Genomic DNA, 24,193 nt, shown 5'->3' on the forward strand with positions numbered 1-24,193 from the left:
AACAGCTGGGAGCTTTCCCAGGAGAGCCCCAGGGCTGGGGTAGCAGGGGCTGTGGGTCAAGAGTGAGGGGCACTGGCAGAGCTGGTGGGAGCCCAGGACTGGGGTAGCAGGGGCTGTGGGTCAGGAGTGGGGAGCACGAGTAGAGCTGTGGGGGGGAGCCCAGGGCCAGGGTTTAAGGTAACAGGGGGCTGCGGGTCGGGAGTGGGGGGCACCAGCCGAGCTGGGGGGAGCCCAGGGCAGGGGGCTGCATGGCAGGGATCCCGAAGGTGCTCACACCCCTAAGCCATACCTGCATGGAGCTGCCCCCCGCAGGCCCTGTTCTCTGACCCCCAGATCCCCCAGCGCTCCCTGGACTCACCATGCTGGGAGACGTGGACCAACCCTGCCAGCCCAGCAGCAGCACCAATGCAAATGGCCCAAAGGGCACAAACCCGCATTGTGCTGGCGATTTGCATGAGCCATGGGCGGGGGGGGGAACAAGATAGGGAGGGGTAGCTCAGTGGTTTGAGCAATAGCCTGTTAAATCCAGGGTTGTGAGCTCAATCCTTGAGGGACCTACTTGGGGATTTAGTTGGGGATTGGTCCTGCTTTGAGCAGGGGGTTGGACTAGATACCTCCTGAGGTCCCTTCCATCCCTAATATTCTCTGAGACAGGAAGGAGCACAGCCTGCTCCATGAATCCTGTCCTCCAGCTCCCTCCCGAGGCTCTGGGCTGGGGGAAAGTGCCAGAGGGGTCTGCAGAGGATCTAGGGAGTCTGGATCCTGCTCCCTGACACGGCCCACAGGGGATCTTATGTCTTGCCAGCAGCCCAGGTGAGGTGGCAGGGCTGAACCCCCAGGAAGGAACACGCAAACAGTTGAGCCCCTTCTACTAACCAGAGTTTATTTCACCTTCATGTCACAGGTCACGGGGAAGATCAGAGACCCCAGCAGCTTCCAGAGCTGGGGGAGGGGGAATCAGCAGCGGAGGGGAGGAGAGGGGGGACCAGAGGCAGGGCAGGGGCGGTATGCTGGGTGGAGCAGGCACAGCTACAAACAGGTGAGGACAGAAATATCCCTGAGGGCAGAGCCGGAGTCTGAGGGCAAATACTCCTGCCCTATGGGAGGCAGCAAATGGGGGGTGGCTGCTGAGGCCCCCTGTCCAGGCTCAGGCTGGGGGAGCCCCTTTATCCAGCCCCAAGGGCCCCTGGCATCCTGTGCTGGGCTCCGGGCAGCCTGTGAAGGGGATGAGGTCGGGGGGGCAGGGCCCATCCAGCCCCAGGTGTTTGACGTGCGCTGAGTTGTTGGCACCCACGGGTGGGTTCCTGGCACAGCTGGGCGAGGGGTGCCCCTAGGCCCGGCAGCTGGGCCCCTCGCAGGCCTGGAGCTTGATCAGCCGCTGGTTCAAAGCCTCCAGCAGGGTGGGGTCCACGCTCCGGGCCACATTGTGGAGCTGATGGGGGTCGGCGGTCAGGTTGTACAGCTCCACGAAGGCCTGCAGGAGCCGCAACAGTCAATGGGGAGCAGGGCAGGGCCCGGGGAGCCCCCGCCCACAGCACCTGGCAAACCAAGGGGCTCAACGAGCCAATGGCCTCCCTGGGGGCAGGAACCAGGACACCCTCGGAGCCCCAGATCCCCCGCCAGCCCCAGTAGAGGCCCAGCCCTGCCTAGCTCCCCGCCCCACCTCCCCAGGGGGCAGAACCAGCCCTGCCCGGCTCCCTGCCCCGGGGGATAGGCCCAGCCCTGCCCAGCTTCCCCCCTCACCTTGCCAAGGGGCAGAACCAGCCCTGCCCAGCTCCCTGCCCCAGGGGACAGGCCCAGCCCTGCCTGGCTCCCCGCCCCACCTCGCCAGGGGGCAGAACCAGCCCTGCCCGGCTCCCCCCCGCCCAAGGGATAGGCCCAGCCCTGCCCAGCTTCCCCCCTCACCTTGCCAAGGGGCAGAACCAGCCCTGCCCGGCCCCCCCTTCACTTCACCAGGGAGCAGAACCAGCCCTGCCCGGCTCTCCACCCCAGGGGACAGGCCCAGTCCTGCCCGGCTCCCCCCCAACATCGCCAGGTGGCAGAATCAGCCCTGCCCGGCTCCCTGCCCATGGCCACCCAGGAAGGACCCCCACCGCAGGTTTTCGGGGCACTTTGGCGGCTGGTCTCTGAGTGGAAGGACCCCTGTCGCCGAAGACCCAGAACGGAAGAAGCTCCGGGGGCCCAGACCCCATGAGAGTTTTCTGGGGCCCCCGGAGCAAGTGAAGGACCCCGCTCCAGGGGCCTGAAACACTCTCATGGGGGCCCCTGTGGGGCCCAGGGCAAATTGCCCCACTTGCCCCCCACTCTGGGCGGCCCTGTTCCCACCCCGGGGGACAAGCCCAGGCCCCACGCAGTCTAGGGGGCTGTAGCCAGGGGCACAGGGCTGGCTGCAGAGTCGGGCGCCCGGCTCACCTGGCGGTCAGCGAACTCGCAGTACTGCAGGCTGTGGGGGTTCAGGGCTCGGACGCATGCGTAGGTGTTGTTGAAGGCGTCTTCGCACACGCAGTCGGGAAAGCATTGCTGGGGGCCGGGGGTCAGTCAGTGCGTTACAGCATCTCCCACCCCCGCTGACCCCCACTTCACCACAGATCCACCCACTGCCAATATCCCATCCCCCGGCCTTCTGACCACCACTTCACAGCAGGGGGCCCAGCACCTCCAGCCAGCCGGACTGAGCTGTGACAGGCTGTCCTTATGGGGTGCAAGCCCTGCCCCCAGTGCCCTGCAGCCAGCGGGGCCCCCAGTTCATGTATTAGGGGCTGGGAGCCAGCTCTGGGCACAAGGGACTGGTGATCCCTCGGGAAGGAGGTGGGAGGGAAGGTGCCAGAGGAAGCACCCTGGGCGCTGGGGTTCTGTGCAGGGCCAGGCAGGGTGCCTACAGGCTGGGAGGGGTAGGGGGGTTGTAAATGACATTGTGTGGAAATCAGCTGCTTTGCATGGCACCACAGGCCGGGGGAGGGGAGGCCTGGCCCTGACTTCTCCCCCGTGGGCCCTGGCAGCAATGGGCTTGGCCTGCACAGACTCACCGATACCCCTGGACCCAGGGCTGGGCAGGCTGGGTCCCCGGTCGGGTACCCCTCCCCTGTGTACTGTACCAGGAAATCCGCCCGCCATGCACTGGGCTGCGCCGGTGTCACCTGGGGCCAAGCACACGGTGGTTAGATCAGCCCCCCTGCATGGAGCCCCCGCAGCCAGTGGCTGTCCCGCTCCCCACAGCGCCCCCTGCTGGGGTAGCCAGGAGCTCCCCCCTAAGCCAGCGGCTGCCTCGCTCCCCACAGCGCCCCCTGCTAGGAGAGGCCAGGGTTGAGGTCGCCGGGAGCTCCCCCCACAGGTTTGCCCCAGCCCCCCACCCGCCCGGTGCCCTGGGCAGCATCACCAGCAGCGGCAGGAAGGACTGCCCATCCATGGCGGTCTGTGAGACGTTGAGGCCGGCGATGTCCAGGAACGTGGGCCCCAGGTCAATATTGAGGATCGGCTCCTGGACAGGGGAGAGGGGCACAAATCACCATGAGTCCTGGGGCTGGTGAGGGAGGACGGGCCCTGGCCTGGTCCCTGCTCTGGCTCCAGCACGCCTGCCTGCCCAGCTTCCACCCAGCCCAGCTCCGGCTGGCCTTGATGAGCAGGGGCTAACCCAGAGCAGTGCCGACAGGACCTAACCCAGAGCAGTGCCGACAGGACCCAGGCGTCCTGGTTCCTGAGGAGGGCAGGGCCGTGGGGACAGGGAGGGGACTCTGCCACTCCCTGGGCACATGAACGACCCCCGAGGGGCACAGGAACCCGGATTTCCCATGAGCCTTGGTGGCAGCATTGCCCCCTGGGAGGGGGGCACCTACCAGTCGGGTCTGGTTTGCTTTGATGCCCGGCCCCCGCACCAGCAGTGGCACACGGATGTCGAACTCGTACAGCTGGCGTTTATCGATGGGCAGCGAGAACTGGCCTGCGGGGAGGGCAGGGGTCAGCGCCAGCCCCCACCCAGGCAGCCCCCTCCCGTACTGCCTGGAGGGACCCAGTGGGGAGACCCCACCCACCAGGACCAAGGGCTCAGCTCCTCTGGCACCGGTGTGACACTGGGCTCCGGGGATGGAACCAGCGACCCCTAAAACCGGAACCCCCCGTGCTGAGCCCACAGACCCGGCTCCAGGGAGCCCGGGTGCTGCCCTGCAGAGCGGTGGCCGGGGGCTCACCTGCATGGTAGCCATTGTCCGAGGTGTAGAAGACGTAGGTGCTGGCCAGCAGGTCCAGGGCCTTTAGCTGGCCCACCACCCTTTCCACCAGGTCGTCTACCGAGAGCAGAGTCTGCCACCTGTGGGCACACGGGGGTTATTGTCCCCAGCCCCCAGCCAGGGACCTGTTCCCACATGGGCTGCTGCACCCCAGGCCGGGACCCCTCTCCCTCCAGCCACCAGCCAGCACTGCCCCCCCGGGGCAAAACCACCACCATGGGTCCCTCAGCCCTTAGAGCCACCAATCTCTGACCAGACCAGATCTGTGTCCCCCCGCCAGATACCCCAGCCCAGACCCCTAGGCCCCCGCAGCTGGTACTCCCCCAACCCGTCCCACATCAGACTAATGCAGTCTCTTCCATACATCCTCAACCCCCACCCCGCACCCCGCAAGCCAGCCAGGGTCACCCATCCCTCCCGATCCCTGGGCAGAAACCTGAGCCATCTCCTGACCCCCACCCAGGCCGTCTATAACCCTCCCAGTCCCCTCCCCCAATAAGTCTCCCCACCCTGCCCCCTCCCAGCCAGCTCAGCTGCCTCTGGCTCTGACCTGTGCTGCACTGCGCTCCTTTTGACCGCCCCCATGGGGTGCAGCCCCCTCACCTCTCCCTGTAGGCCTTGTCCAGGAACTCGATGGACGTGTTGGCCATGGGACTCCTGGCCTGTCTCACCAGCCAGTGCTTGTCCTGCAATAGGAAAGAGGGGTCATGGGGGGAGTATCTCCGACTCCCTAGCCCAGGGCGCAGCCTGGGAATGAGACTCAAGTCCCCGCAGGGCTAGCTCAGCCCTCCCTCCCCCCATAACATCTGTCCCGAGGGGGCATCACAGCACAGGGGACTGCATGGCCGCGGTGCTGGGGGCAGGGCTGGAGAACAGAGCGTGGGCTCCTGGTGCCCAGCCCCATGATCACACCACTAGCCCACGGCCCCCTATGACAGCAGCCGTTTGCCCAACGGGGCATAGGCAACGCCAGGGGAGAGACCCCACCCCCACCCCGACCCAGCATGGGACCGGCAGGGCTGCGAGATGCTGGCCCGGTGCGTGGAGGGCACCTCGTCCCCACTCACCTTGCCGTGGACATTGAAACTGCCATTGCGGGGCGCCTTGGTGGTGCTGTAGGCCGTGGCGTAGCCTGGCGCCGCGGTCCATGGGGAGTGGGCGGCGGGCGGGGCCAACACCATCAGGAAGGGTGGGTGGGACCACTTCTGCAGGAACTCCAGGCTCCGGTTGGTCTGCAGGCAGGATGGCAGAGACCTCACTGGGGGGAGGGAGGACAGCACCCTGGGGGCCAGACAGATGGACCCACCCAGGGAGGGGATGGAGGTGGAGAGCTGTGGGCCAGTGGGGGAGGGGCGGAGCTGTAGGGGGAGGTTTGTGTCATCCCACAGCACCCACTCCAGGCAGGGATCAATGGGGTTCTGAGAGGCCTCCCCTGCCCCTACTGGGCAGCCATGAGAGGCGGGTGGGGCAGCGCTGGGAGGGACACGGGGGTGGGGAAGGGGGCTCAGGGCTGCAAGGGGCAGAGGTAGGGAAGGAGGTGGGAAGAGTGCGGGGAGGGGCGTTTCTAGGAAATGTCAAGTTTTGTCAAAAAGCTGAAATGGGGCATATTGCCCATGGGCGATGCCACTGCAGTGCCTCCTGGGAGCTTCAGTTCAGGCACTCATCCTCCCCATGTGCTGGGCTCCCTGGCTGGACTACATCTCCCATGATGCACCATGGACTCCTCTGTTGGTGAGGAGGTACACATGGTGACTGTCGCTTAGGCACAGTGCATCATGGGAGATGTAGTCAGAGAAGGATGGGTAATATAGGCAGCTCCATCCGTGCACTGATCTAGCACCTCCGTGGCGCAGCTGGACCCTTGTCACCTCCAGCCCCCGCTGGACCCTCGCCTGTTTACCCCCGTGTGGCCCTGTGTCTGTGCCCCACGCTGGCGGTCGCCCCCAAGGTGTTCACAGCCCCCAGCACTGTGTTAGGCTCAACAAGCCCAGCTCTCCAGATTCCCACTAAGATTGGCTCCTTACAGCCCTTCTCCGGGATTCACGGTGCCAGGATGGGGCGACCAGACCGGGACACTGACTGCAGACAGCCCTAGCTGGCCTCCTGAATGCCGGGATTTCCTGTCCCGTTTTCATGCCTCCTCACCTTGGTGACTCGGTTATCCCCTGGTCAGCCCCACACCCAGCCGAGGAGCCCCAGGTAGAAGCAGAAATCATGGGTGGGAATGACAGGCCCCAACCAGCCCCAGCTCTGAGCCCCTGCCAAGATCAGCATGGCAGCTTGGCCAGGCTGCCCAGCGGGCGCTGGCCAGAGACTCACAATGAGATCCGTGAGGTAGTCGTCCTGGTAGTGCTGGCCATGCTGCTCTTCTCGCCCGTTCGCCGACAGGGTGTAGTTATAATAGCGGGAATTCCCTACCTGCAGGGCAGCCCAAGAGGTCAGCTGCACCCAGCCTACTCGCAGCCCCCGCTCCTTCACTGCCCCCTCGCGCATGCACCCGGGGGTGGGGAGACTGGCTGTTACACAGAGGGGCTCACTTCCCCCCATGCATCCACAGTGCGGCCACTTCTGGGGTGACGCATGGCAACTGGTCTGACAGTGAGCACAGGGATGCCGCAGCAGGGCGGGAAGGAGAATCCCGAGGGGGGAGGGAGACACCAGAGAGGCTCTTGCTCCTCCTCTCATCACCCTCCGCCACCACCCCCCTGGGTTCCGCCCACATCTTGTCACGCAGGCTGGGAGCTCTTTGGGGCAGAGAACAGATCTGGGCTAAGCCTCCACAGCCCGTCACCTTGGCTCCTGGCCAGGGCTCAGTCCTGGGTCCCCCCAACCCCGAGGTTACAGACAGGGTCAACTGGGGGTTACAGTGACGTGGGGCCACCTTCCACCTCCTCAGACTCGAAGCAGGAGCCCTGCCCGGGGTCCCTGCAAGGCCCCGCAAATCCCAGGCCTCCCCAGATCAGAGCAAGCCGCGAGCCGCAGCCTGAAGGCTGCCAGGGGCAGAGCTGACACTCACCAGGCCATTCCAGTAAGTCCAGCCCAGGGGCACATGCTGGACGCCCCCGGCCGCGGGGTGTCCGTACTGCAAAGGAGGAGAGGCCCCGGTTACACATGCTCACTGCTCAGAGGACAAAGGAAACAAAGCAAGCTCCTGTCTCTGCCCCTCCACCTCAGCGATGGAGAAGCCCCAGCAGCCAAGCACAGCCCGGGGCCGTCAGCCTCCTGGTTCGACGTCCAGGGAGTCCACCCAGACACCTCTATGGCCCCATACACACAGCGTCCCTCGGCCTCCCAAAGTTGGATCCATTTACCCTCACAGCTTGGCTCGTGAGGCAGAGCTGGGTCACTAGCCTCATGTTTCACGGGGGAAACTGAGGCAGAGAGGCCTGTGCTATGTGCGATCTCGCACATGTGGTCAGCGGCACAGCTAGGAGTAGAACCCAGGAGTCCTGACGCCCCCTGCTCTAAACATTAGCCTGGCATGGAACCCAGGAGTGCTGGCTCCCAGACCCCGGCTTCTAGCCACTAAAGAGCCCTTGGGAGGCAACCTTGCTCCAGCACCCAGCCCTGGGCTCATCTCTCTTGCTGCACAGCTCTCTCAGTTTGGCCTGCACCCGGCTCCCCAGTCCCCTGGGACAGTCAGCTCAGAACCCCCTGGCTGGCTCTCGCAGGGGCCGGCTGGGGCCCTACACTGTGGCTGGACGATAGGAGGTGCCGGGGAGCTTCTGGCTGCTCCCTCTGCCCCAAATAGCAATATCCTCCTGTTGCTGTTGGTACCGGGCCAGATCCTGAACACACTGAAATCAGTGGCAAAAATCCCATTGGCTCAGCGGCTGCAAGTCACAAGGTGTTCAAACCGGAAAGTGGCCCCTGCCCTCCCCTGGAGCTGGGCCCTGGGATCTCCTGCCAGCCGCTTGGGCTGCAGTGAGGTGTTCCCCAGGGCATGGCCAGCCCCAGCCCGTGCCGAGCCAGCCCCACCCGTAACAGATGCAGCAGGCGGCAAACTCCCCCCATCCCAAGGACTCTCCGTCTCAAGCAGGCTCAGTCTAGGGTCTTCCAGTCCCCCTGCTCTAGCCACTAGACTCCCCTCCCCTCCCCTCCCAGAGCTGGGGATAGAACCCAGGCATCCTGGCTCCCAGCCCCCCTGCTCTGCCCACTAGCCCCACTCCCTGTCCAGGTAGAGCACTCTGGCCATGGCCTACCCTGTGTCACTCAGCGAGGTCTCTTGGCACCAGCAGGGGGTGCCCCGTTACCTGGTTGAGGTATTTGCCAGCATAGAAGGTCTGGTAGCCCTGCCCCTGCAGGTAGCTGGGGAAGGCCAGTGGCTCTTGGCTCTTCTGCCAGGCTGGGCTGCTGCAGTTGCCCTCCAGGGAATTGTTCCTTACCAGGTGGTTGTGGGGATAGCGCCCGCTCAGGAGGCTGCTGCGGCTGGGGCAGCACAGAGGCGTGACTGTGAACTGGGCAAGAGACGAACGTTCAGACCCAGCCCCCAGTGGCTCCCCAGCCCCGGGGTCTTCAGGCGCATCCCCTGACCCAGGAGGAGCAGCTTGTCCCCCGCTCCCCTTTCTGGCATCAGTGCCATGCAGTGTTGGGCAAAGGCTGCTGTCCCGGACACGTGGCTGAAGGCTGCCAGGGCCCCCCCGGGTGCAGGCAGAGCAATGGGCTCTGGTCAGGCAGCCAGGACACTCCTGGGCCTCTGAAAATGGGGGTGGCGGAGTTCCCTCTGGGACACACCAAGCCTTTGGGTCATAAGGCTTCGAGTGGGTGCTGGGCTGGGGGCACCCCCAGCCATGCGGCCACAGGGGACATTTCTCTCAGATCCCCTCAGTGGCTCTGACCTCCAGTGCCAGGGAGCCCATCTGTGCCCCCCCAGCACTGTCTGGGGTCCCGCTTCCTGCGGTCTCCGCTCCTGGGGCAGCTCTCTGACTCTGTCCCCGGCCAGTCCCCCTGCCCTGCACGGACAGGAGAGCAGAGGAAGAGCCATGCATGGCCCACGAGGGGGCCAGTTTGCCCTGTCTCTGGTGCGCATGTCCCAGACCAGTCCCCACAGTGCCGTGGCACTCACCGCATTGGGGAAGGAGACACCGGCCTGGCCGATCAGGACTTGCGTCTTCTTCATCGGAGTCTGTAAGGAGACACAGAACCAGTCACCAACCGCGAACCCAACGTGGCAGGGACAGAACAACACCCGCCCCTTCAGGGAGATAAGGAACACATGGACCAGTCCGTACGGAGGCAGAAGCATATAAAATAGTGGAGGGACTAGAGAAGGGGAATCAGATGCTCCCATCCCCCTCTTCCATAATAGCAGCACAGTTCATAAATCTATGAAATAGCCATAGATAGCCACTGACTGCCAGGGCTCATAGAATCACAGAACTGGAAGGGACCTCAAGAGATATCTAGTCAGCTCCCCGGCATTCATGGCAGGACTGAGTATTATCTAGACTAGGCCATCCCTGACAGGTGTTTGTCTAACCTGCTCTTAAAAATCCCTAATGATGGAGATCCACAACCTTCCTAGGCAATTTATTCCAGCGCTTAACCACCCTGACAGTTTGGAACTTTTTCCTAATGTCCAACCTAAACCTCCCTTGCTGCAATTTAAGCCCATTGCTTCTTGTCCTGTCCTCAGAGGTTAAGAACAATTTTTCTCCCTCCTCCTTGTAACACCTTTTATGTAACTGAAAACTGCTATCATGTCCCCTCTCGGTCTTCTCTGTTTCAGACTAAACAAACCCAATTTTGTCAATCTTCTCTCATAGGTCATGTTTTCTAGACCTTTAATCATTTTTGTTGCTCTTCTCTTGACTTTCTCCAATTTGTCCACATCTTTCCTGGAATGTGGCACCCAGAACTGGACACAATACTCCAGCTGAGGCCTAATCAGTGTGGAGTAGCGCGGAAGAATTACTTCTTGTGTCTTGCTTACAACATTCTTGCTAATCCAGCCCAGAATGATGTTCGCTTTTTTTGCAGCAGCGTTACACTGTTGACTCATATTTAGCTTGTGATCTGCTATGACCTCTAGATCCCTTTCCGCAGGACTCCTTCCTACGCAGTCATTGCCCATTTTGTATGTGTGCAACTGGCTGTTCCTTCCTAAGCGGAGTACTTCACATTTGTCCTTATTGAATTTCATCCAAGTTACTTCAGACCATTTCTCCAGTTTGTCCAGATCATTTTGAATTTTTATCCTGTCCCCCAAAGCCCTGGCAACCCCTTCCAGCGTGGTCAGGAAGGAATTTACTCTACAAGGGGCTCCTTGGAGCTAGGCCAGATGGACCCTGGTCTGATTCACTGGAATGATTCCTCTGGAACTATCCTTTGCTTTGGAAAGTGTCACTTTGACTGTCAGTTGCTTAGGTACCTGGCATCACCCTCCCCCTACTGCATGGTGCTGTATAAAGAACAATTCACAATAGAACATGGCAATTAGGGTTAGTGATAAATGTGGAATCGTTAAAGAAGAAAGACCTTAAACCTGAGAGCTCTGAGACACCCCTGGGCATTTTGGAATGCTCAGGCTTTCCCTTGGCGTCTCTGTCTGTTATGCTCTGCCTCAGAGCTGACTGCATTTCAGAGATGCTTGATGTGTATCATTTGTGCTTGAAGAACCCTCATGATCTGTAGAGTTTAAGGTCAGAGTTGGCTGGGTTCCTTGGTCACAGGCCAGACAACCTTGCCCTGAGCCCCAAAACCTGTGTCTGACTAAAGCACATGTGGCTGCCAGGTGGGTGCAACTGGGGCTGTTCTGCATCAGAGGATAACAACCTGCTACTGCTACCAGCTAATTAGCAGCTAGCTCAAAGGGTAGATGCGTTATCACTGAGGGCCTGGGCTTTGACCTCCACTGAAATCCATGGTACAGGGGGGTTGACATAGCAGAGCAGAGAAAGACCCATCTGGAAAAGGGAATCTCTCTGTGACAAAGTGGGAATTTTTCATATTTTGCATGGATAGTGTATGTGCCTCAGTTTCCTCATGTGCTGCATGGTTACTAGGTGGTGGGAAAAGGTTGTTTGCAGAGATCCAGGCATGACTGACCCCTGGCTGGCTAGGGCCTAGTCCCACGGAGAGCCCAAAAGGACAATGATCACTCCAATTCCCTGGATATTTGGTACCTAGCAACTAAGGCATGGACCGACCCTCCCACCCCGTTGCAGGAAGCCAGCCGGTGGGAGCAGCTGGAGAACAAAGGGCCAGGTGGGGGTATTAAGTGCAGGGCTGTGGGAAGCAGATGTCTCTCCTGGACTGGCACCAAGGAACGGGCAGGCAGAGGGCTCTGGGCTGACCCTGCTGGACCAGGCTGTCACTTTCTGCTCCCTCTGCTAACCAAGGACTTTCTATCTTTTGTTCCAGGCACCTAACAAACCCGACTGCTTCTGCCACGCTGGCTGAGCGCGATGGCGGTCTAGGGAAGGTGGGGTGCAGTGCTCCCTTTGGGGGTACAAGTCTCCCTCAGGTTTCAACCCAGGGGACTTGACTCACTGCAGGGAGCTTGTGCTGTGACCCAGGGGTGCTGACGGTGCCGGGGGTCGGTCCCAGGAGGCGGGGAAGCTGAGGGGCTGGCCCCAGTGAGAGTGTGACCCTGATACACAGAAGGGGTCCTGCAGCGACTGTTCCAGAGTCGTGGAGAGCTCCCCTGTGGAGCCGGGACACCCCCAGCTCGGGGAGAGCTCAGGGAGGAGATGAGGGCCGGTGCTGATCTCTTGACCCCTCTGCTCAGCCCAGCGTTTGCACAGTGGGAAGGGCAGGGGTTGCACAAGGCTGGCTCTGGAGGTGCGTGATGAGGGCAATGCTAAACAGCAGCTCTTGAGGGCAGGGCGGGCTCAGAGCCCAGCCTGGGCTAAATCCAGAGTCACTTCAGATTGACACCGGGATCCAAATATGACTCCGAGATCTGACTTGGGCTCAGCCACTGTCCCCTGCCTGGTCCTTGGAGTGCAGTTCCCCTCCCCCACTGGCTCTGCTCCATTGATTCCCGGGTTGTCACTTGTGAGTCACCCTGAGGGCAGTGCACCAGAATCAGACCCTGGCCCCCGGGCTCGGAGCTGGACCCAGAGGGGCCGAGGGTGAGAGAGGAGGGGGGTGACTGCTGCTCCTCCAAGGCTGATCTAACCCCCCAGCCCACACACCTGGCACCTCTGGATCCCACCCGGCACCCACCCAGCAAGTGGATCTTCACTAGCTGACCATGCTCTGGCACCAAGCCCCACGGGACTGCTCAGTGCAGGATCGGGGCCTCGGAGCGACGTGCGTAAGGTGCCAAGGCAAGAGAATTGTGTACAGGCCCCTACGTGACCCAGCGTCACAGCCCCCTAGGACTAGAGATCAGGGGGCAGAGCCTCAGCTGGTGTCATTCAGCACAGCTCAAAGCTGAGGCTGCGGCCTCTGGTTGCTACGTTCACCCTGCGGCGCCCGGGGCAGGATTGGTCCCTCCAGCACATCCCCTTGCGCTCTGGCCTCCAGAGGTAGGGGGTGTTAAGGGGATGGAGCAGCCAGGCTGGAACGGTATTGAGGGCAGGGCAGTGCCCGAAGGGTTAACGTTCAATCGCCCGGCGTAGTGGTGACTTTACTCACAGCGCCCCGTATCAGCCACGCTCCCTGCAGCTCCCCGACGGGCTCTGACTTAGCTGGACCCAGGGCAAGGCTCCCATCCCAGAGTGCAGGATACCGGGTGCTTCCCCTCAGAGTTCAGCCAGCTCGGCCCTGGGATCCCAGGAGCAGAACCAGAAGTGGAACGAGGAAGCGGTGCGTGTTGTGCTGCCTGGGTCACGAGTAATGGGTGCCACCGAGGGTGTTTACATCTCCCAAGCATATGGGAGTGGGGTCTAGTGCTTAGAGTAGGGGGTTGGGAGCCAGGATGCCTGGGTTCACAGCTCTTTCACTGACTTACTGTGCAAGTCCATGGCCAAGTCCCTCTTTGTGCCTCAGTTTCCCCTCTGTAACACGGGGACAACGATACTGACTCACCTTTGAGATCCCCAGGTGACAGCGTCCGGGTGAGGGGGCCAATGGTTAGGCACAAAGGCGGGGCGGGGGGACTCCAGGTGTGTTTGACTCAGAGGGGCAATTTCCCGCCCTCCAACGCTGCAGGGCGCAAATTCCAGAAGCCTCTGTCAATGCTCCAGTGAACCTGGAAGTGGCTCTGCATTTGTAGCCCCGAACTGCTCACAGAAATTCGCTCATGGATTAGCGACCATCAGCTGCCTGCCAAGGGGAAACTGAGGCACATGGCAGGGAAGTGACTTGCCCGGGATTGCTCAGTGGCTGGGCTGGGATCAAACACCAGGTCTCTAGGGGGGCTGTGAGGTTAACCATGAGATCCACCATTCCCACCACGACGGTCGGACAGCCCCCTCCTTCCATCATGCCGAAGCTCCCAAGCACACCAATGATGGTCAGTCATCAACCCCACCCAGCTGCAGGATTTCCGTGGCTTCCCAGGGCAGAGGGACCCCATCACACGCCCATGTGAAGCACTGCGCTTCGGAGAGCAATTCAGACCCTGCTTTTCTTCCAAACAGGGGTGACCCCCTGCCCCCTCCCCCGGGGTTGGCAGAGCTGCCAGCTCCGAGTTTGAACTGTCAGCTGCTTCGAGTTAACCACGCATTAAATAAACCCTGCGCAGCTGCACAGAACGCGCCAAACACCCCAGCTCCTGTCATACACCAGTGACTCAAAACAACCGCCAGGCTGGGACCGACCAGCGCCCTGACTGGGATTAGGACGGACACAGCCCCGCTCTGGGAGACAGCCCCACCCTGAAGAGCTCACAGTCTGAACAGGCGAGAGGGGAAACCGAGCCGGGGCGGTGAAGTAACTTGCCCAAAGCCACTGGCAGAGGTGGGATTAGAACCCAGCTCTCCTGCCTCCAGGACAGTGCCCCGTCTCGGGGAAGTTTAGCACTATCTGGGTCAGTCCCACTGCAGCGGGGGTTGTAGGCATGGCTGGGCCAGGCAGTCCCACTGAGGTGGGTGTGGGCGGTGTGGCCGGGTGGTGGGCGAGGCAGTCCCACTGGGGTGGGGGTGGGTGGGAGGCTAGGGAGTAGCATTGTGATTACTGTGTCCCCAAGGGCCCATGACATGCCTAAGCCATGGTGTGGCCATGCAGAGGGGCTGGGCCAGGGCTGAGCCCCGATCGGTGCCCCCTGGGCCTGTGACATGGGTGGAACGTGGCTCTATCTAGCAGCGTGGATAGAACCGTGTCAGCTGTACCCCCAGTCTTAGCTCATAAGAGGGGTCCCACCAGCTCTCACAGGGGCCCGGAAACTACTGATCCTTTGCAAAGGGGGGGCGACTATGGGACCATGCCATAGCTGGGTGATCAGTGCGACAGGGGCCATGACACGGGGAGAACACGGGTGGCTCTGGCAGCATGGACGGGACCGTGGCATGTGTGACCATGTTACAGGGCCCGTGACACAGGGAGCACACAGTGGCTCTGGCAGCGCGGCCCGGGGAACGGTGCCCGTGGCCGGGGAGGGGCTGGCGGCCCCGGGCACTTACCATGCCCCCGATCTCCGTGTCCTGGTCATCGGTCAGGATCAGCACGATGTTGTGCGGGCTCCGCCGGCCCCCTCCTGCTGCGCCCCCCAGCACCAGCTGCCAGGCTGAGCTCAGCACCAGCAGGGGAGCCCAGCTTGCCGGGTGCCCCATGGCTGGGCTGCACCCCGCTGGCTGCACGGCCCCGAGCCTTCTGCCCCCTGCCCAGCCCCCAGCGCACTTTCAGGAAGCGCAACTTCGCTGGTCATATGAGAGTTGCAATTGCACAAATCACCACATGCCCCAGCCCCGCCCCCTGGCTCGCCCCGGCCCAGGTCCCGCCCCTGATGGGGGGAGGGGTGCAGGGGAAGCCGCGAGCCGGGCTCCCACCTCGCAGCCCCGGGGGCGCGGGCGGGGCTATATTTACATAAGGGGCGTGGCCTCTCCTGGCTTGACCCACGTGGGGCGGGAGCTTTTCCGCCTCAAGGTCATGTGGCGCTTCTGAGCTGGGGAAGTTTGGCCGGGCAGGGGGGCAGACAGGACCCCTCCCCCCTATTGCTCCCTCCCCTTACCCCCAGCCCCCTATAAACCCTCATGCAATCCCCCTCCTCCAGAGCTCCCCTTAGAATCCCCCCAGCCCTATAACCCACCTGTTCCCCACAGCTCTGGCCTGCCCCCCCACCACCCTGCTGAGCTTCCAGGGGGCCCTGCTGTGTGGGGGACCCTGTCACTGATCCCCCCCTGTGTTCCACTAGCTCCCTGCCTGGTCCCACTGGCCATGGCCCTGGTGCCCCTGAAGAGGAGGCGAAGGGCCCCATCCCCACCAGCCGGGCCCCTGGGCGCTGGGCGCTTCCCCGCCGTGGTGCTGTGCCTGGTGGAGAAGCGGATGGGGGCCAGCCGCCGGGCCTTCCTCACCCAGCTGGCCCGGGCCAAGGGCTTCCGCGTGGATGGGGCCTACAGGTGAGAGGGATCAGCCGCCCTGGACCAAGGGGGAAATGGGGCAACGCTCATAGACCCCAGGGCTGTTGCCAGCCCCCCACAGCCTCACCTCATTGACCCCTTGCAGCCCCCTAGCCCTCCATAGCCCAGGGAGAGCAGCTGGCCAGCCTGGGCAGGACAAGGCACCTGTGACTGCAAGGCCTGGTAAAGCTCATACAGGCCGGGTGGCCCCGGCTGCGCCTCTTCCCCCGCTCACTCATTGGTGTCATCCAACACCCTCCTCCCCCAACCCGGGGTTGCTGGGGCCCAGAGCGGAGGGGCACCCTGATGGCACCAGGCTTGGCCAGTGCCACCCCTGGCCTGATCTCCCCTGTGCTGAGTGGGGTGACACGGGAGGGGGATGTGGCCTGGTTGGGACACCGGGTCTGGTGTGGCACCTAGTGGATCCAACTGAGTCTGGACAAGGCACTGATGGGTCCAGGTGGGTTGGATCCCCCTTATCTGGTACTGAGAGGTGGTCTCTTCCTTCCCCATGAGATCCCAGGGCTGGGACAGCAGGGGCTGCGGGTCGGGAGTGGTGGGCACCAGCAGAGCTGTGGGGAGCCCAGGGCTGGGGTAAGTGGAGGGGAGAACCATGCTCTGTTCTAGCCTGAGCCCCCCAGACTCGCATTGCTCCCCCGATTCCCTCCTGGGGTCCTGGCCTGACACCCCCTCTCCTCCCTTTCTCTCCCACCCGGTGATGGCTCCCCAGCGCCGCGGTGACCCATGTGGTGTCAGAGCAGAACTCGGGGGACGAGGTGGCCCGGTGGCTGGAGCAGCAGCGGGAGGAGTGTGGTTCTGGGGGGGACCCCGCCCTGCTGGACATCAGCTGGTTCACGGAGAGCATGGGGGCCGGGCGGCCTGTGGAGATCGAGTCCCGCCACCGCCTCAAAGTGAGCTGGGCTGGGGGGAGCCAGGGAATGGGGTGGGGGGATCCCACAGGTGAGGGCACAGAGTATCCCAGCAGGGGGCACTGCGGGGAGCAGGGCAGGGGCTGGGTATGAGGCACTCCTGGCCCTGAGCAGGAAGGGGAGAGCGGAAATGCTGGGGGTTGGGCAGGGTGAGGGTCTCCTGGGTTCCTGGCACTGACTTCCTCCCCCCACCTCCAGGTGACCGCGCTGGCTCCACTCAGGCAGCAGATGGCACCATATGCCTGCCAGCGCCGGACCCCGCTTCTCCACAGCAACCAGCTGCTGACGGTACAGGCTGCCCCCCGGGGCCGGGGAGGGGCTGGGACCCCAGGACTCCTGGGCGGTTGAGGGGGCACGTTCTGGGGGTGGGAGCTGGGGCAGTATGGGCAGGGGAGGTGGGAGTTGAAGCTTGGGGAGGGGATTGGTCCTGGGGGCGCTCAGAGACACTTGGGGTTCCCCTGGCTGCCCAGGGGCTGAGCTCCAGTTCCCGGTGCCCAACAGGGGGTGACTCTGCTCTGTTCCAGGAGGCGTTGGAGACCCTGGCGGAGGAGGCGGGTTTCAGCGGCAGCGAGGGGCGCAGCCTGGCATTTACCAGGGCAGCCTCGGTACTGAAGGCCCTGCCCGGCCGGCTCAGCACCCCGGAGGAACTGGGGCCTCTCCCTGGCATTGGGGAGCACTCCCGACGGGTCATCCAGGTAACCCCCCCCCAAAACTAGCCCCAGAGGGCCCATGGGAGCCAGGCTTGTGGCGTGGCCTGATCTGGGGGTACTGAACCTGAGAGAGCCAGAGACCCTGCAGCTCCCCTGCCGACCCTGCTCCCCCCAGCTCTGCCAGTGCCCCTCACCCCCGATCCACTGTTCCCTGCCATCCCAGCCCCTCCCCACAGCTCTGCTAGTGCCCCTCCCCCCCGAACCCACAGTCCCTACCATCCCAGCTGGGTCCCCAGCTCTGCCAGTGTCCCTCACCCCCGACCCACAGCCCCCTGCCATCCCAGCTGGCCCCCCAGCTCTGCAGGCGTCCCCAACACACAGCCCCCTGCCATCCTAGCCCCTCCCCCACAGCTCTGCCAGTGCCCCTCGCCCTGACCGACAGCCCCCTGCCATCCCTGCTCCCTCCAGCTCTGTCAGTGCCCCTCACCCCCGACCTACAGCCCCCTGCTATCTCAGGTCGGAGTTGGCATCAGGGTGTCATGTCCTGCAGTGAGGGGCTGGGCTGAGGGCCACCGCTCAGGCCCCACGGGAGGGGGCAGGCGCTGGGCTCAGGGCTGTGTCTCTCTGGCAGGATGTGCTGGAAGATGGCGTCTCAGTGGAGGTGGAGAGAGTGAAGCTGTCGGAGAGGTACCGGACTATGAAGGTACCAGAGCCGGGTGGGGCTCGTGGGATGTTGGGCTGGTCACTGCTGGGGGGTGGCCTGGGGCCCTGGCACGGGGGCTTGGCTGCTGCCCCCTGCTGCTGGGAATGAGTGTCTGATGCCCCACGCTGCTCACGCTTGGTGGGTGGGGCAGGTAGGGTGGGTTCTGTCCCAGGGGGCGTGGTGCCAGCTTGCGCCGTGCCACGGGGCTGGAGCTGGGGACTGGCTCGGACTCGGCAGCCCTCAGAGAGATACTGGAGTCCGAGTCTCCCGGCTCCATCGCGTTGCTTGCCCCCTGGGAGCCTCCCCCAGTGTCTCTATCACTCTCTCTAGGCTCTGTCACCTTCCCTAGCCACCTCATCCACCTGCATGGAGCTTCGTTCCACCCCACTGGCGCCGCTCTGCCAGCACTGCCCACCCCGTCTGCCCGCGCAGGCTCCCTCTGAGCTCACACATCTTTGCCCCCGGGAACCCTGGCTGGTTCAGAAGGGGCTGGGCTGGGCAATCTCTGGAGGCCCCAGCCCAGGGCAGCTGGAGCTCAGGTTCCCCTTCGATCCTGAGCTCCGAGTGCAGGGGATTGAGCTGGGGGCTGGCATGGGGCACACACTGAGCTGGGCACATGCTGTGCCTGGCTTCAGATGTGGTCACTGAGCTGGGGATTTGGTGGCTGCTCCCTGCTGCCCTCTGGTGGCTGCCGACTCCAGTGGATTTATGGGCCCTGGCCATGGTTTTGAAAAGGCTTAGACATGTTCCCTCCTGATGGGACTGTGGGTCAGCCATGACTAGACCCCATGGCATGTCTTTTACAGCCTCTCGGTGAGGGACCTTCCCAGTACAGGCTGGAGCTATAAGGTGTTTGACAGATTAATTATATGGTAGAGATGCCAGTTGAGCTGAAGGCGGATCCCCGTTAGCAGTATAGGGCCCAGGACACACACCTGAGCAATTACTAGATACATGAAACACTGCTGGGGAGCTGGCACTAGCACCCAGGTCTCCCAGCTCCTCTGACTCAGTTTCCTGAGCGAATGGAGCGCTCCCACTGCTGCCACTAGTAGTAGCTGCTTTATCCTGGCTGCGAGTGCAGCCACTAGGGGGTGACATTGCACCAGTTCACACACAGCCGGCACCACCTGGAACCGTCTGGCTCCTATCTCCTCAGCTCTTCACCAAGATCTTTGGAGTTGGGGTGAGGACGGCCAGCCGGTGGTACCAGGAGGGGCTCCGGACGCTCGTGGACCTGCAGGAGCGGAACACCAAACTGACCAGGCAGCAGCAGGCAGGTGAGGAGCTGCGGGAGAAGCACTGGGATGGACTGTGACATATCGAACGGGGGCTCTGCCCAGAGGCTACTGGACACACTGTGGGTCTCTCAGGCTTGTTCCCGGCCTGTGCTGCCCAGCGTTGTCACATGGGCCCTCTGTGCCCTGGCCTGGACTCTGCAGACATGGGAGGGATGAGTCTCCTGGGGCAGGGAGACATGAGCCGGGCTGGGCCTGGGGTGTGGCTAGTTCGGTATTTTGGGCCCCCAGAAGCTTTCCGTGGTGGCCGTTGGCTCCTGACACGAGGCACTGACCCCTGCAGCCTCACAGGCAGAGCCAGAGCAGCCCATGCAGCAGGGCTCAGGGCAGACCTAAGGGAAGAGAACCTTACACCTGGCCCTGGCGATCCTGAGTGACGCCCCAGCGGTTCTCCTGCAGGGCTGCGGCACTATGAGGACCTCAACACCCCGGTGGAGCGTGGTGAGGCAGAGTCCATCGGCCAGATGGTGCAGGAGGCTGTGCAGCGGTTTCTGCCCGGAGCCTCGGTGACGCTAGCCGGCGGGTTCAGACGGTAATGGGCAGGGGGCCTGCTGCCTCCCAAGTGGAAACGGCAAAGAAAGAACGAACGTCAGGTCTCCCTGGGAGCGTGCGTGGTCATGCTCTCCCCAGCATGCACGGCTTGTGGGGGGAGGGGGGGAATCCCAGGGGGGGATCCCAGCCCCAAACCAGACAGGCCCCTCTTCTTAAACCCCCTGGGGACGGGAGATCCCTGCTGGCCCTGGGACATACGGGGCCCTCACTGGAGCTGACCTGGCTGCTGCTGGGCTGGGCTTTATGTGCTGCTGAGCGACCTTCCATTTCTCCCCCGCAGGGGGAAGCCGCGTGGCCATGACGTCGACCTGCTCCTCATGCATCCCGAGGCTGGCAGAGAGGTGGGGCTGCTGAGCCGCGTCGTCAGCTGGCTGGACAGCCAGGTGGGGGAAGGGCGGGATGTGGGGGTACAGATGTGGGGGAGCAATCCCAGCTCTAGGAGGGGAGTGGGGGCTGGTGGTTCGGGGTTGGCACTATGCAGGTGGGGTGGGCGGCCCTGGAAATACCCTGTGTGCCCCACGCGGCTGAGGTGCTGTTTGTCTCTCTCCCCACCAGGGTTTGATACTCTATCAGCACAGCCAGGAGAACAGCTTCACGCTCCACGAGGGCCCTGAGGCACCCGGGAGCAGGGACGTACTGGACCGATTTGAGAAGTGCTTCTCCATATTCCGCCTGGAGGTGCGGGGGAGCCCGGGTGCTGCCCGAGGCTGGAAGGCTGTCAGGGTGGACCTGGTCGTAGCTCCAGTCAGTCAGTTCCCGTTCGCTCTGCTCGGCTGGACCGGCTCCCGGGTAGGTGACTGCCCAAGGCAGGGGAAGCTGAGAGACATGGGCGAGGCCTGGACCTCCAGATCCAGGCATGGCAGGTGCCAGAGATGAGCCGGCCCCTACAGGGGAGGCTTTAGGTTCTAGATCCTAGCCCCGGTCCGGGGTGGTTCTAGATTTGAGCCCGTCCCATCCTATGGCAGGGTCCTGAGGAGGGGGTTAGATCCCTGCCCCGCCCATGCTGAGCTCTGAATCCGGATTCAAGCAGCCCGTTCCAATGGGCCAAATGCCCCCTGAGTCCAGATGCCCCATGTGCAGGGGAGTCAAGATCTGAACCCGGGTCAGCACTTCCCAGCTGGGTCTGAACCAGACCCTTGGGGCCCTGAACTCAGGCTCCAAGTCCCTTGGCCTGCCGGAGTGACCGGCGCTAACTCTGGGTTCTGCGCCCTTCTCCCCAGCACTTCGAGCGTGAGCTCCGGCGCTTTGCCGGCCATGAGAGGAAGATGGTCCTGAACAGCCACACCCTGTATGACACCAGACGGGTATGGCTCTGCACGTGGATGGGGACGTGAGGCTGAATGGACAGGGGTCTGGGGAAGCCTGGTCTGGGGTTTGATCCTGCCCCCTGGTGGTGACGTGCCTGCAGAGACCTGGCCCCCACAGGAGCCCTCCCCAAGGCAGGCGGTTGCACCCTTTGCTCTGCAGGAGGGATCTCCAGGCCCTTGCTACCCCTCTCGAGGGGCACCAAGGTTCTGAGCCCTACCTACGACCCCTGCATACCCTGGCACTGTCCTCTCCCAGACACCCGCTCCCTGCCGTGCCTGGCATGAACCGACTCCCCAGGCTCGGGCAGCCCAGCGATTGACAGGTCTGGATGGAGGGTCCCTGACTTCCGGGGGAGGGGGGTCAGCGAAACCCAAGGTCCCTCTCGCCCGGCCCAAGGGGGCAGCAGCTCCAGTATGCCTGGGGTAGCCCCAGCGCGGGAAGCACTAGCCCCAGGAAAACGCGTGATGTTTGTGGTTTGTGGATCCTCTGATGGTTGGGGACCCCCCAGCATGTGGAGGGGGAGAGTCGTGTGGCTGGTGCTGCGTGGCTTACAGCACGAGGGGGGTGATGGTGGCCATAGCCAGTGCTCGCCGGGACAGACACAGATTCTGGCCCCCCCAGCTGCTCCCCACCCCTGACGTTCCCATTCATTAACTCTGCCCCCTTCCCCTGCAGAATGATGCCAGCTGTTCCCCTCCCCCTGCCAAAATACTCCTATAGCTCGCAGAGCTCTGCCTGCCTCCTGTAACCATCCTGATTAGCTGCCCTTCCCCAGGAGGTGGGCCAGTGGGGAAGGCAGCCAATCAGAGTGGCTTTCTCTGCACAGTGCTGAGCTCCCCTGGCACAGCCCCAGCGGCAATGAGGCATGGACAGCGGGCGGCACATGGTGGCTCCGGGGCGGGATGCCAGTGTCGGGGGCTGAGCAGTACAGTAGCAGAGTCTGCATTAGCCGGACCCCCCTGCCTGCCCTGTGAGCTGTGATCACCCCGGGGAGCTGCTCTCAGCTTGGGTGCTGGTTTCTTTCCTTCCAGAACCTCTTTCTACCTGCTGCATCCGAAGAAGAAATCTTCCAGCACCTGGGCCTGGAGTACGTGCCCCCCGCGCAGAGAAACGCCTGAGCCCTGGGCCTGGGGTACTTGCCCCCCCCAGAGACCCCTCACTGCACAGGAATCTCCTCTCCAGCCCTGGAGACACCCCCTGCTGCCACTCGTGCTGGCTGGCTTGTATGTTCCCCGAGTGACCCAAGGGCTGATCAATAAACCCCTGGCCCCACGTTCCCCGCACTCCTGGCTGGCTGGTTGCTTTGTTCGGGGGAGGGGGGCATCAGCAGCTCTGCAGGTTGTGGTTCCTATCTGCGCCCCACCCACCCCTGCCAGCAGGGCTCTGTCTCCCTCTGCAGCAGCAGCAGAGGGATGGGGTCCCGTGGGCATAGGGCCAGGCGGCTGGTGAGAGGGGAGTCCAGGGGGCGGTCTGGGGGAATGGGGAGTTGAGTCTAGGGGGTGCGTACAGCCGGGGCACAGCACACAGCTGGCTCCCACGGTGCAGGACAAGGGCCCACAGTGGTGCTATGGGGGTGCCCAGTCCCTCTTGCCGAGGAGTTGGACAGGCGGGCTGTGCCATGTTGCGTGCCAAGGCCCGGGAAGCTACGTTGGCATCTTGGTCTCTCCTGCCAGGGCCCAGCTGGCTGGGCTCTGCGCCAGGCATGCAGCGGGGCTATGAATATTTCATGGTGGTTCCTGCTGTGACCCTACCAGAAACGGCTCCCCCATCACACTCAAGCCTTTCCGCTGGGGGGCTGTCTGCCAAGGTTCAGCGCCTCCTGCCAGCGCCGCTCTGCGGGGGGTGGGCGGGTCCCTGGGGCCTTCACCCCACTGGGGATGAGGGTGCAACTGCACGGTCACCACCCATGTCTTCAGGGTATGAGGAGCCGGGTGGGAGTCAGGACTCCTGAGTTCCAGCCCTGGGAAGGGATATGGGCTGGGTGTGTGGAGGGGGGCTTCTGTCCCAACCCTGGGGGGGAATGGGGTCCAGGGGTGGGAATGCACATCCGTCCACTGCCCTGCGCCCCCTTGGGGCCTCTGACAGGCCCATGGGTCACTGGGCCCCTTGCTATGCAGAGGAGTGAGCCAGGTGATCAGCGTGATTCACCTGTGCCTCAGTTTCCCTGCCTGACACTGCTGAGGTGGGGGAGGGGTTCAGCCCCATGTAGCTGGGTAAGCAGCTGGCTGCCCCTCCACCCCCCTCTACAGCAGAAATGGCAGATAACGAAGTTGAAAAGCATCACTTGTGAGCTGGCCTGGAAGCTGCTCCCCTGCATGACTGACAAGGTGTGGGGGGTCCCAGCCAGCTCCTGTATGTTTCCATTAGTGGGGTATGGGGCCCAGGCAGCAGCAGGAGCTCAGCAGAGAGGCAGTGAGTTGCAGGGGCCAGGCTGGGTGCAATCTGAGGGCCTGGGGGTAACTGCAGGGTGGGGGTTGGACTCACTGGGGAAGGCTGTAATTCCTGCAGGGGGGCAATCAGCAATGGGTGGCGGAGCTGCCTGTCTCACTCCTGTCCAGGCCGTGCCCACCCTGGCTGTGCCAAGCTGGCCTTCCCCATTCAGTCAGGGATCGGCAGAGCAGGGCCACATCTGGGAGTTTCCCAGGGGGGGAAGGGGCTCAGGAGCCCAGTTCTTGAGGGGGCTGGCACCCCGTACACCCAGCCCCCCCTCCAGAGGCAATCTCAGCTCCCTTCCTGCCCCATAGGCTGAATGAATGGAACCCCGCCCCCCCGGGGGAGTCCTGTTTATGGGTGTGGGCCCCAAGTCCTTAGGAAAGGGCTGACACTTGGGTTGGGCACTTGCACCTGGACTCAGGCAATGCTGTGCCTAACCCCTTAGAAGTGCTGGCACCCAGGGGACCTCTCAGCTGGGTGCCCAGACTGCCCCCCATGCGTGGGGAGAGCTGGCACCTGGGCCAGAAAACCAGCTGCCTCTGCCAGCCAGGAATGAAATGTGGGCGGGGGGAGGGGCTAGGCCCTGCACCTGCCCCTCAGAGGGTTTTAGTTCTTGCTCATCTGGGCCTCCAGGCATCTGCTAGGCAGAG

General features: G+C 63.1%; 3 protein-coding genes across 3 annotated transcripts in view; 1 reads left to right on the forward strand and 2 right to left on the reverse strand.

Annotated features, from left to right (window-relative positions):
* Nucleotides 1-866: 866 nt before the first annotated feature.
* LOC116830695 (N-acetylglucosamine-6-sulfatase-like) lies at nucleotides 867-14,951 on the reverse strand. Its single transcript, XM_032790326.2, has 13 exons — nucleotides 14,735-14,951; nucleotides 9,289-9,348; nucleotides 8,477-8,680; nucleotides 7,240-7,305; nucleotides 6,543-6,641; nucleotides 5,291-5,455; nucleotides 4,827-4,909; nucleotides 4,185-4,303; nucleotides 3,834-3,937; nucleotides 3,377-3,478; nucleotides 3,027-3,137; nucleotides 2,413-2,520; nucleotides 867-1,474 (listed from the first exon to the last, which is right to left on the reverse strand). Exons 1-13 carry the CDS (start codon nucleotides 14,882-14,884, stop codon nucleotides 1,331-1,333), a joined length of 1,515 nt encoding a protein of 504 aa, XP_032646217.1. The 5' UTR covers nucleotides 14,885-14,951; the 3' UTR covers nucleotides 867-1,330.
* A 530-nt stretch (nucleotides 14,952-15,481) lies between these two features.
* On the forward strand, nucleotides 15,482-22,365 carry POLM (DNA polymerase mu). Its single transcript, XM_032790287.2, has 11 exons — nucleotides 15,482-15,670; nucleotides 16,401-16,581; nucleotides 16,798-16,887; nucleotides 17,124-17,294; nucleotides 17,881-17,952; nucleotides 19,112-19,232; nucleotides 19,650-19,782; nucleotides 20,083-20,185; nucleotides 20,358-20,591; nucleotides 21,023-21,106; nucleotides 22,142-22,365. The coding sequence occupies exons 1-11, from the start codon at nucleotides 15,489-15,491 to the stop codon at nucleotides 22,226-22,228; spliced, it is 1,458 nt and encodes a 485-aa protein (XP_032646178.1). The 5' UTR covers nucleotides 15,482-15,488; the 3' UTR covers nucleotides 22,229-22,365.
* CNNM3 (cyclin and CBS domain divalent metal cation transport mediator 3) overlaps nucleotides 19,010-24,193 on the reverse strand; it is a 330,211-nt gene continuing 325,027 nt past the window's right edge. The window contains exon 8 of the mRNA XM_075062715.1: nucleotides 19,010-19,020. Coding sequence (XP_074918816.1) covers nucleotides 19,016-19,020 — 5 coding nt within the window. The 3' untranslated portion in view covers nucleotides 19,010-19,015. The remainder of the gene's footprint in view (nucleotides 19,021-24,193) is intronic.

Source organism: Chelonoidis abingdonii, chromosome 2, assembly GCF_003597395.2.
Source record: "Chelonoidis abingdonii isolate Lonesome George chromosome 2, CheloAbing_2.0, whole genome shotgun sequence".
NCBI classification, from domain to species: domain Eukaryota; kingdom Metazoa; phylum Chordata; order Testudines; family Testudinidae; genus Chelonoidis; species Chelonoidis abingdonii.

Excerpts from the sequence above, each read along its gene's own strand:
- POLM (XM_032790287.2), top strand. The coding sequence starts at position 15,489 with ATGGCCCTGGTGCCCCTGAAGAGGAGGCGAAGGGCCCCATCCCCACCA. Across the intron at positions 16,582-16,797 it reads AGTCCCGCCACCGCCTCAAA|GTGACCGCGCTGGCTCCACT; the intron begins GTGAGCTGGGCT and ends CCCCACCTCCAG. Across the intron at positions 19,783-20,082 it reads CTAGCCGGCGGGTTCAGACG|GGGGAAGCCGCGTGGCCATG; the intron begins GTAATGGGCAGG and ends TCTCCCCCGCAG.
- LOC116830695 (XM_032790326.2), bottom strand. The coding sequence starts at position 14,884 with ATGGGGCACCCGGCAAGCTGGGCTCCCCTGCTGGTGCTGAGCTCAGCC. Across the intron at positions 5,456-6,542 it reads ACTACCTCACGGATCTCATT|ACCAACCGGAGCCTGGAGTT; the intron begins GTGAGTCTCTGG and ends TCCTGCCTGCAG. Across the intron at positions 1,475-2,412 it reads GCGAGTTCGCTGACCGCCAG|GCCTTCGTGGAGCTGTACAA; the intron begins GTGAGCCGGGCG and ends CGGCTCCTGCAG.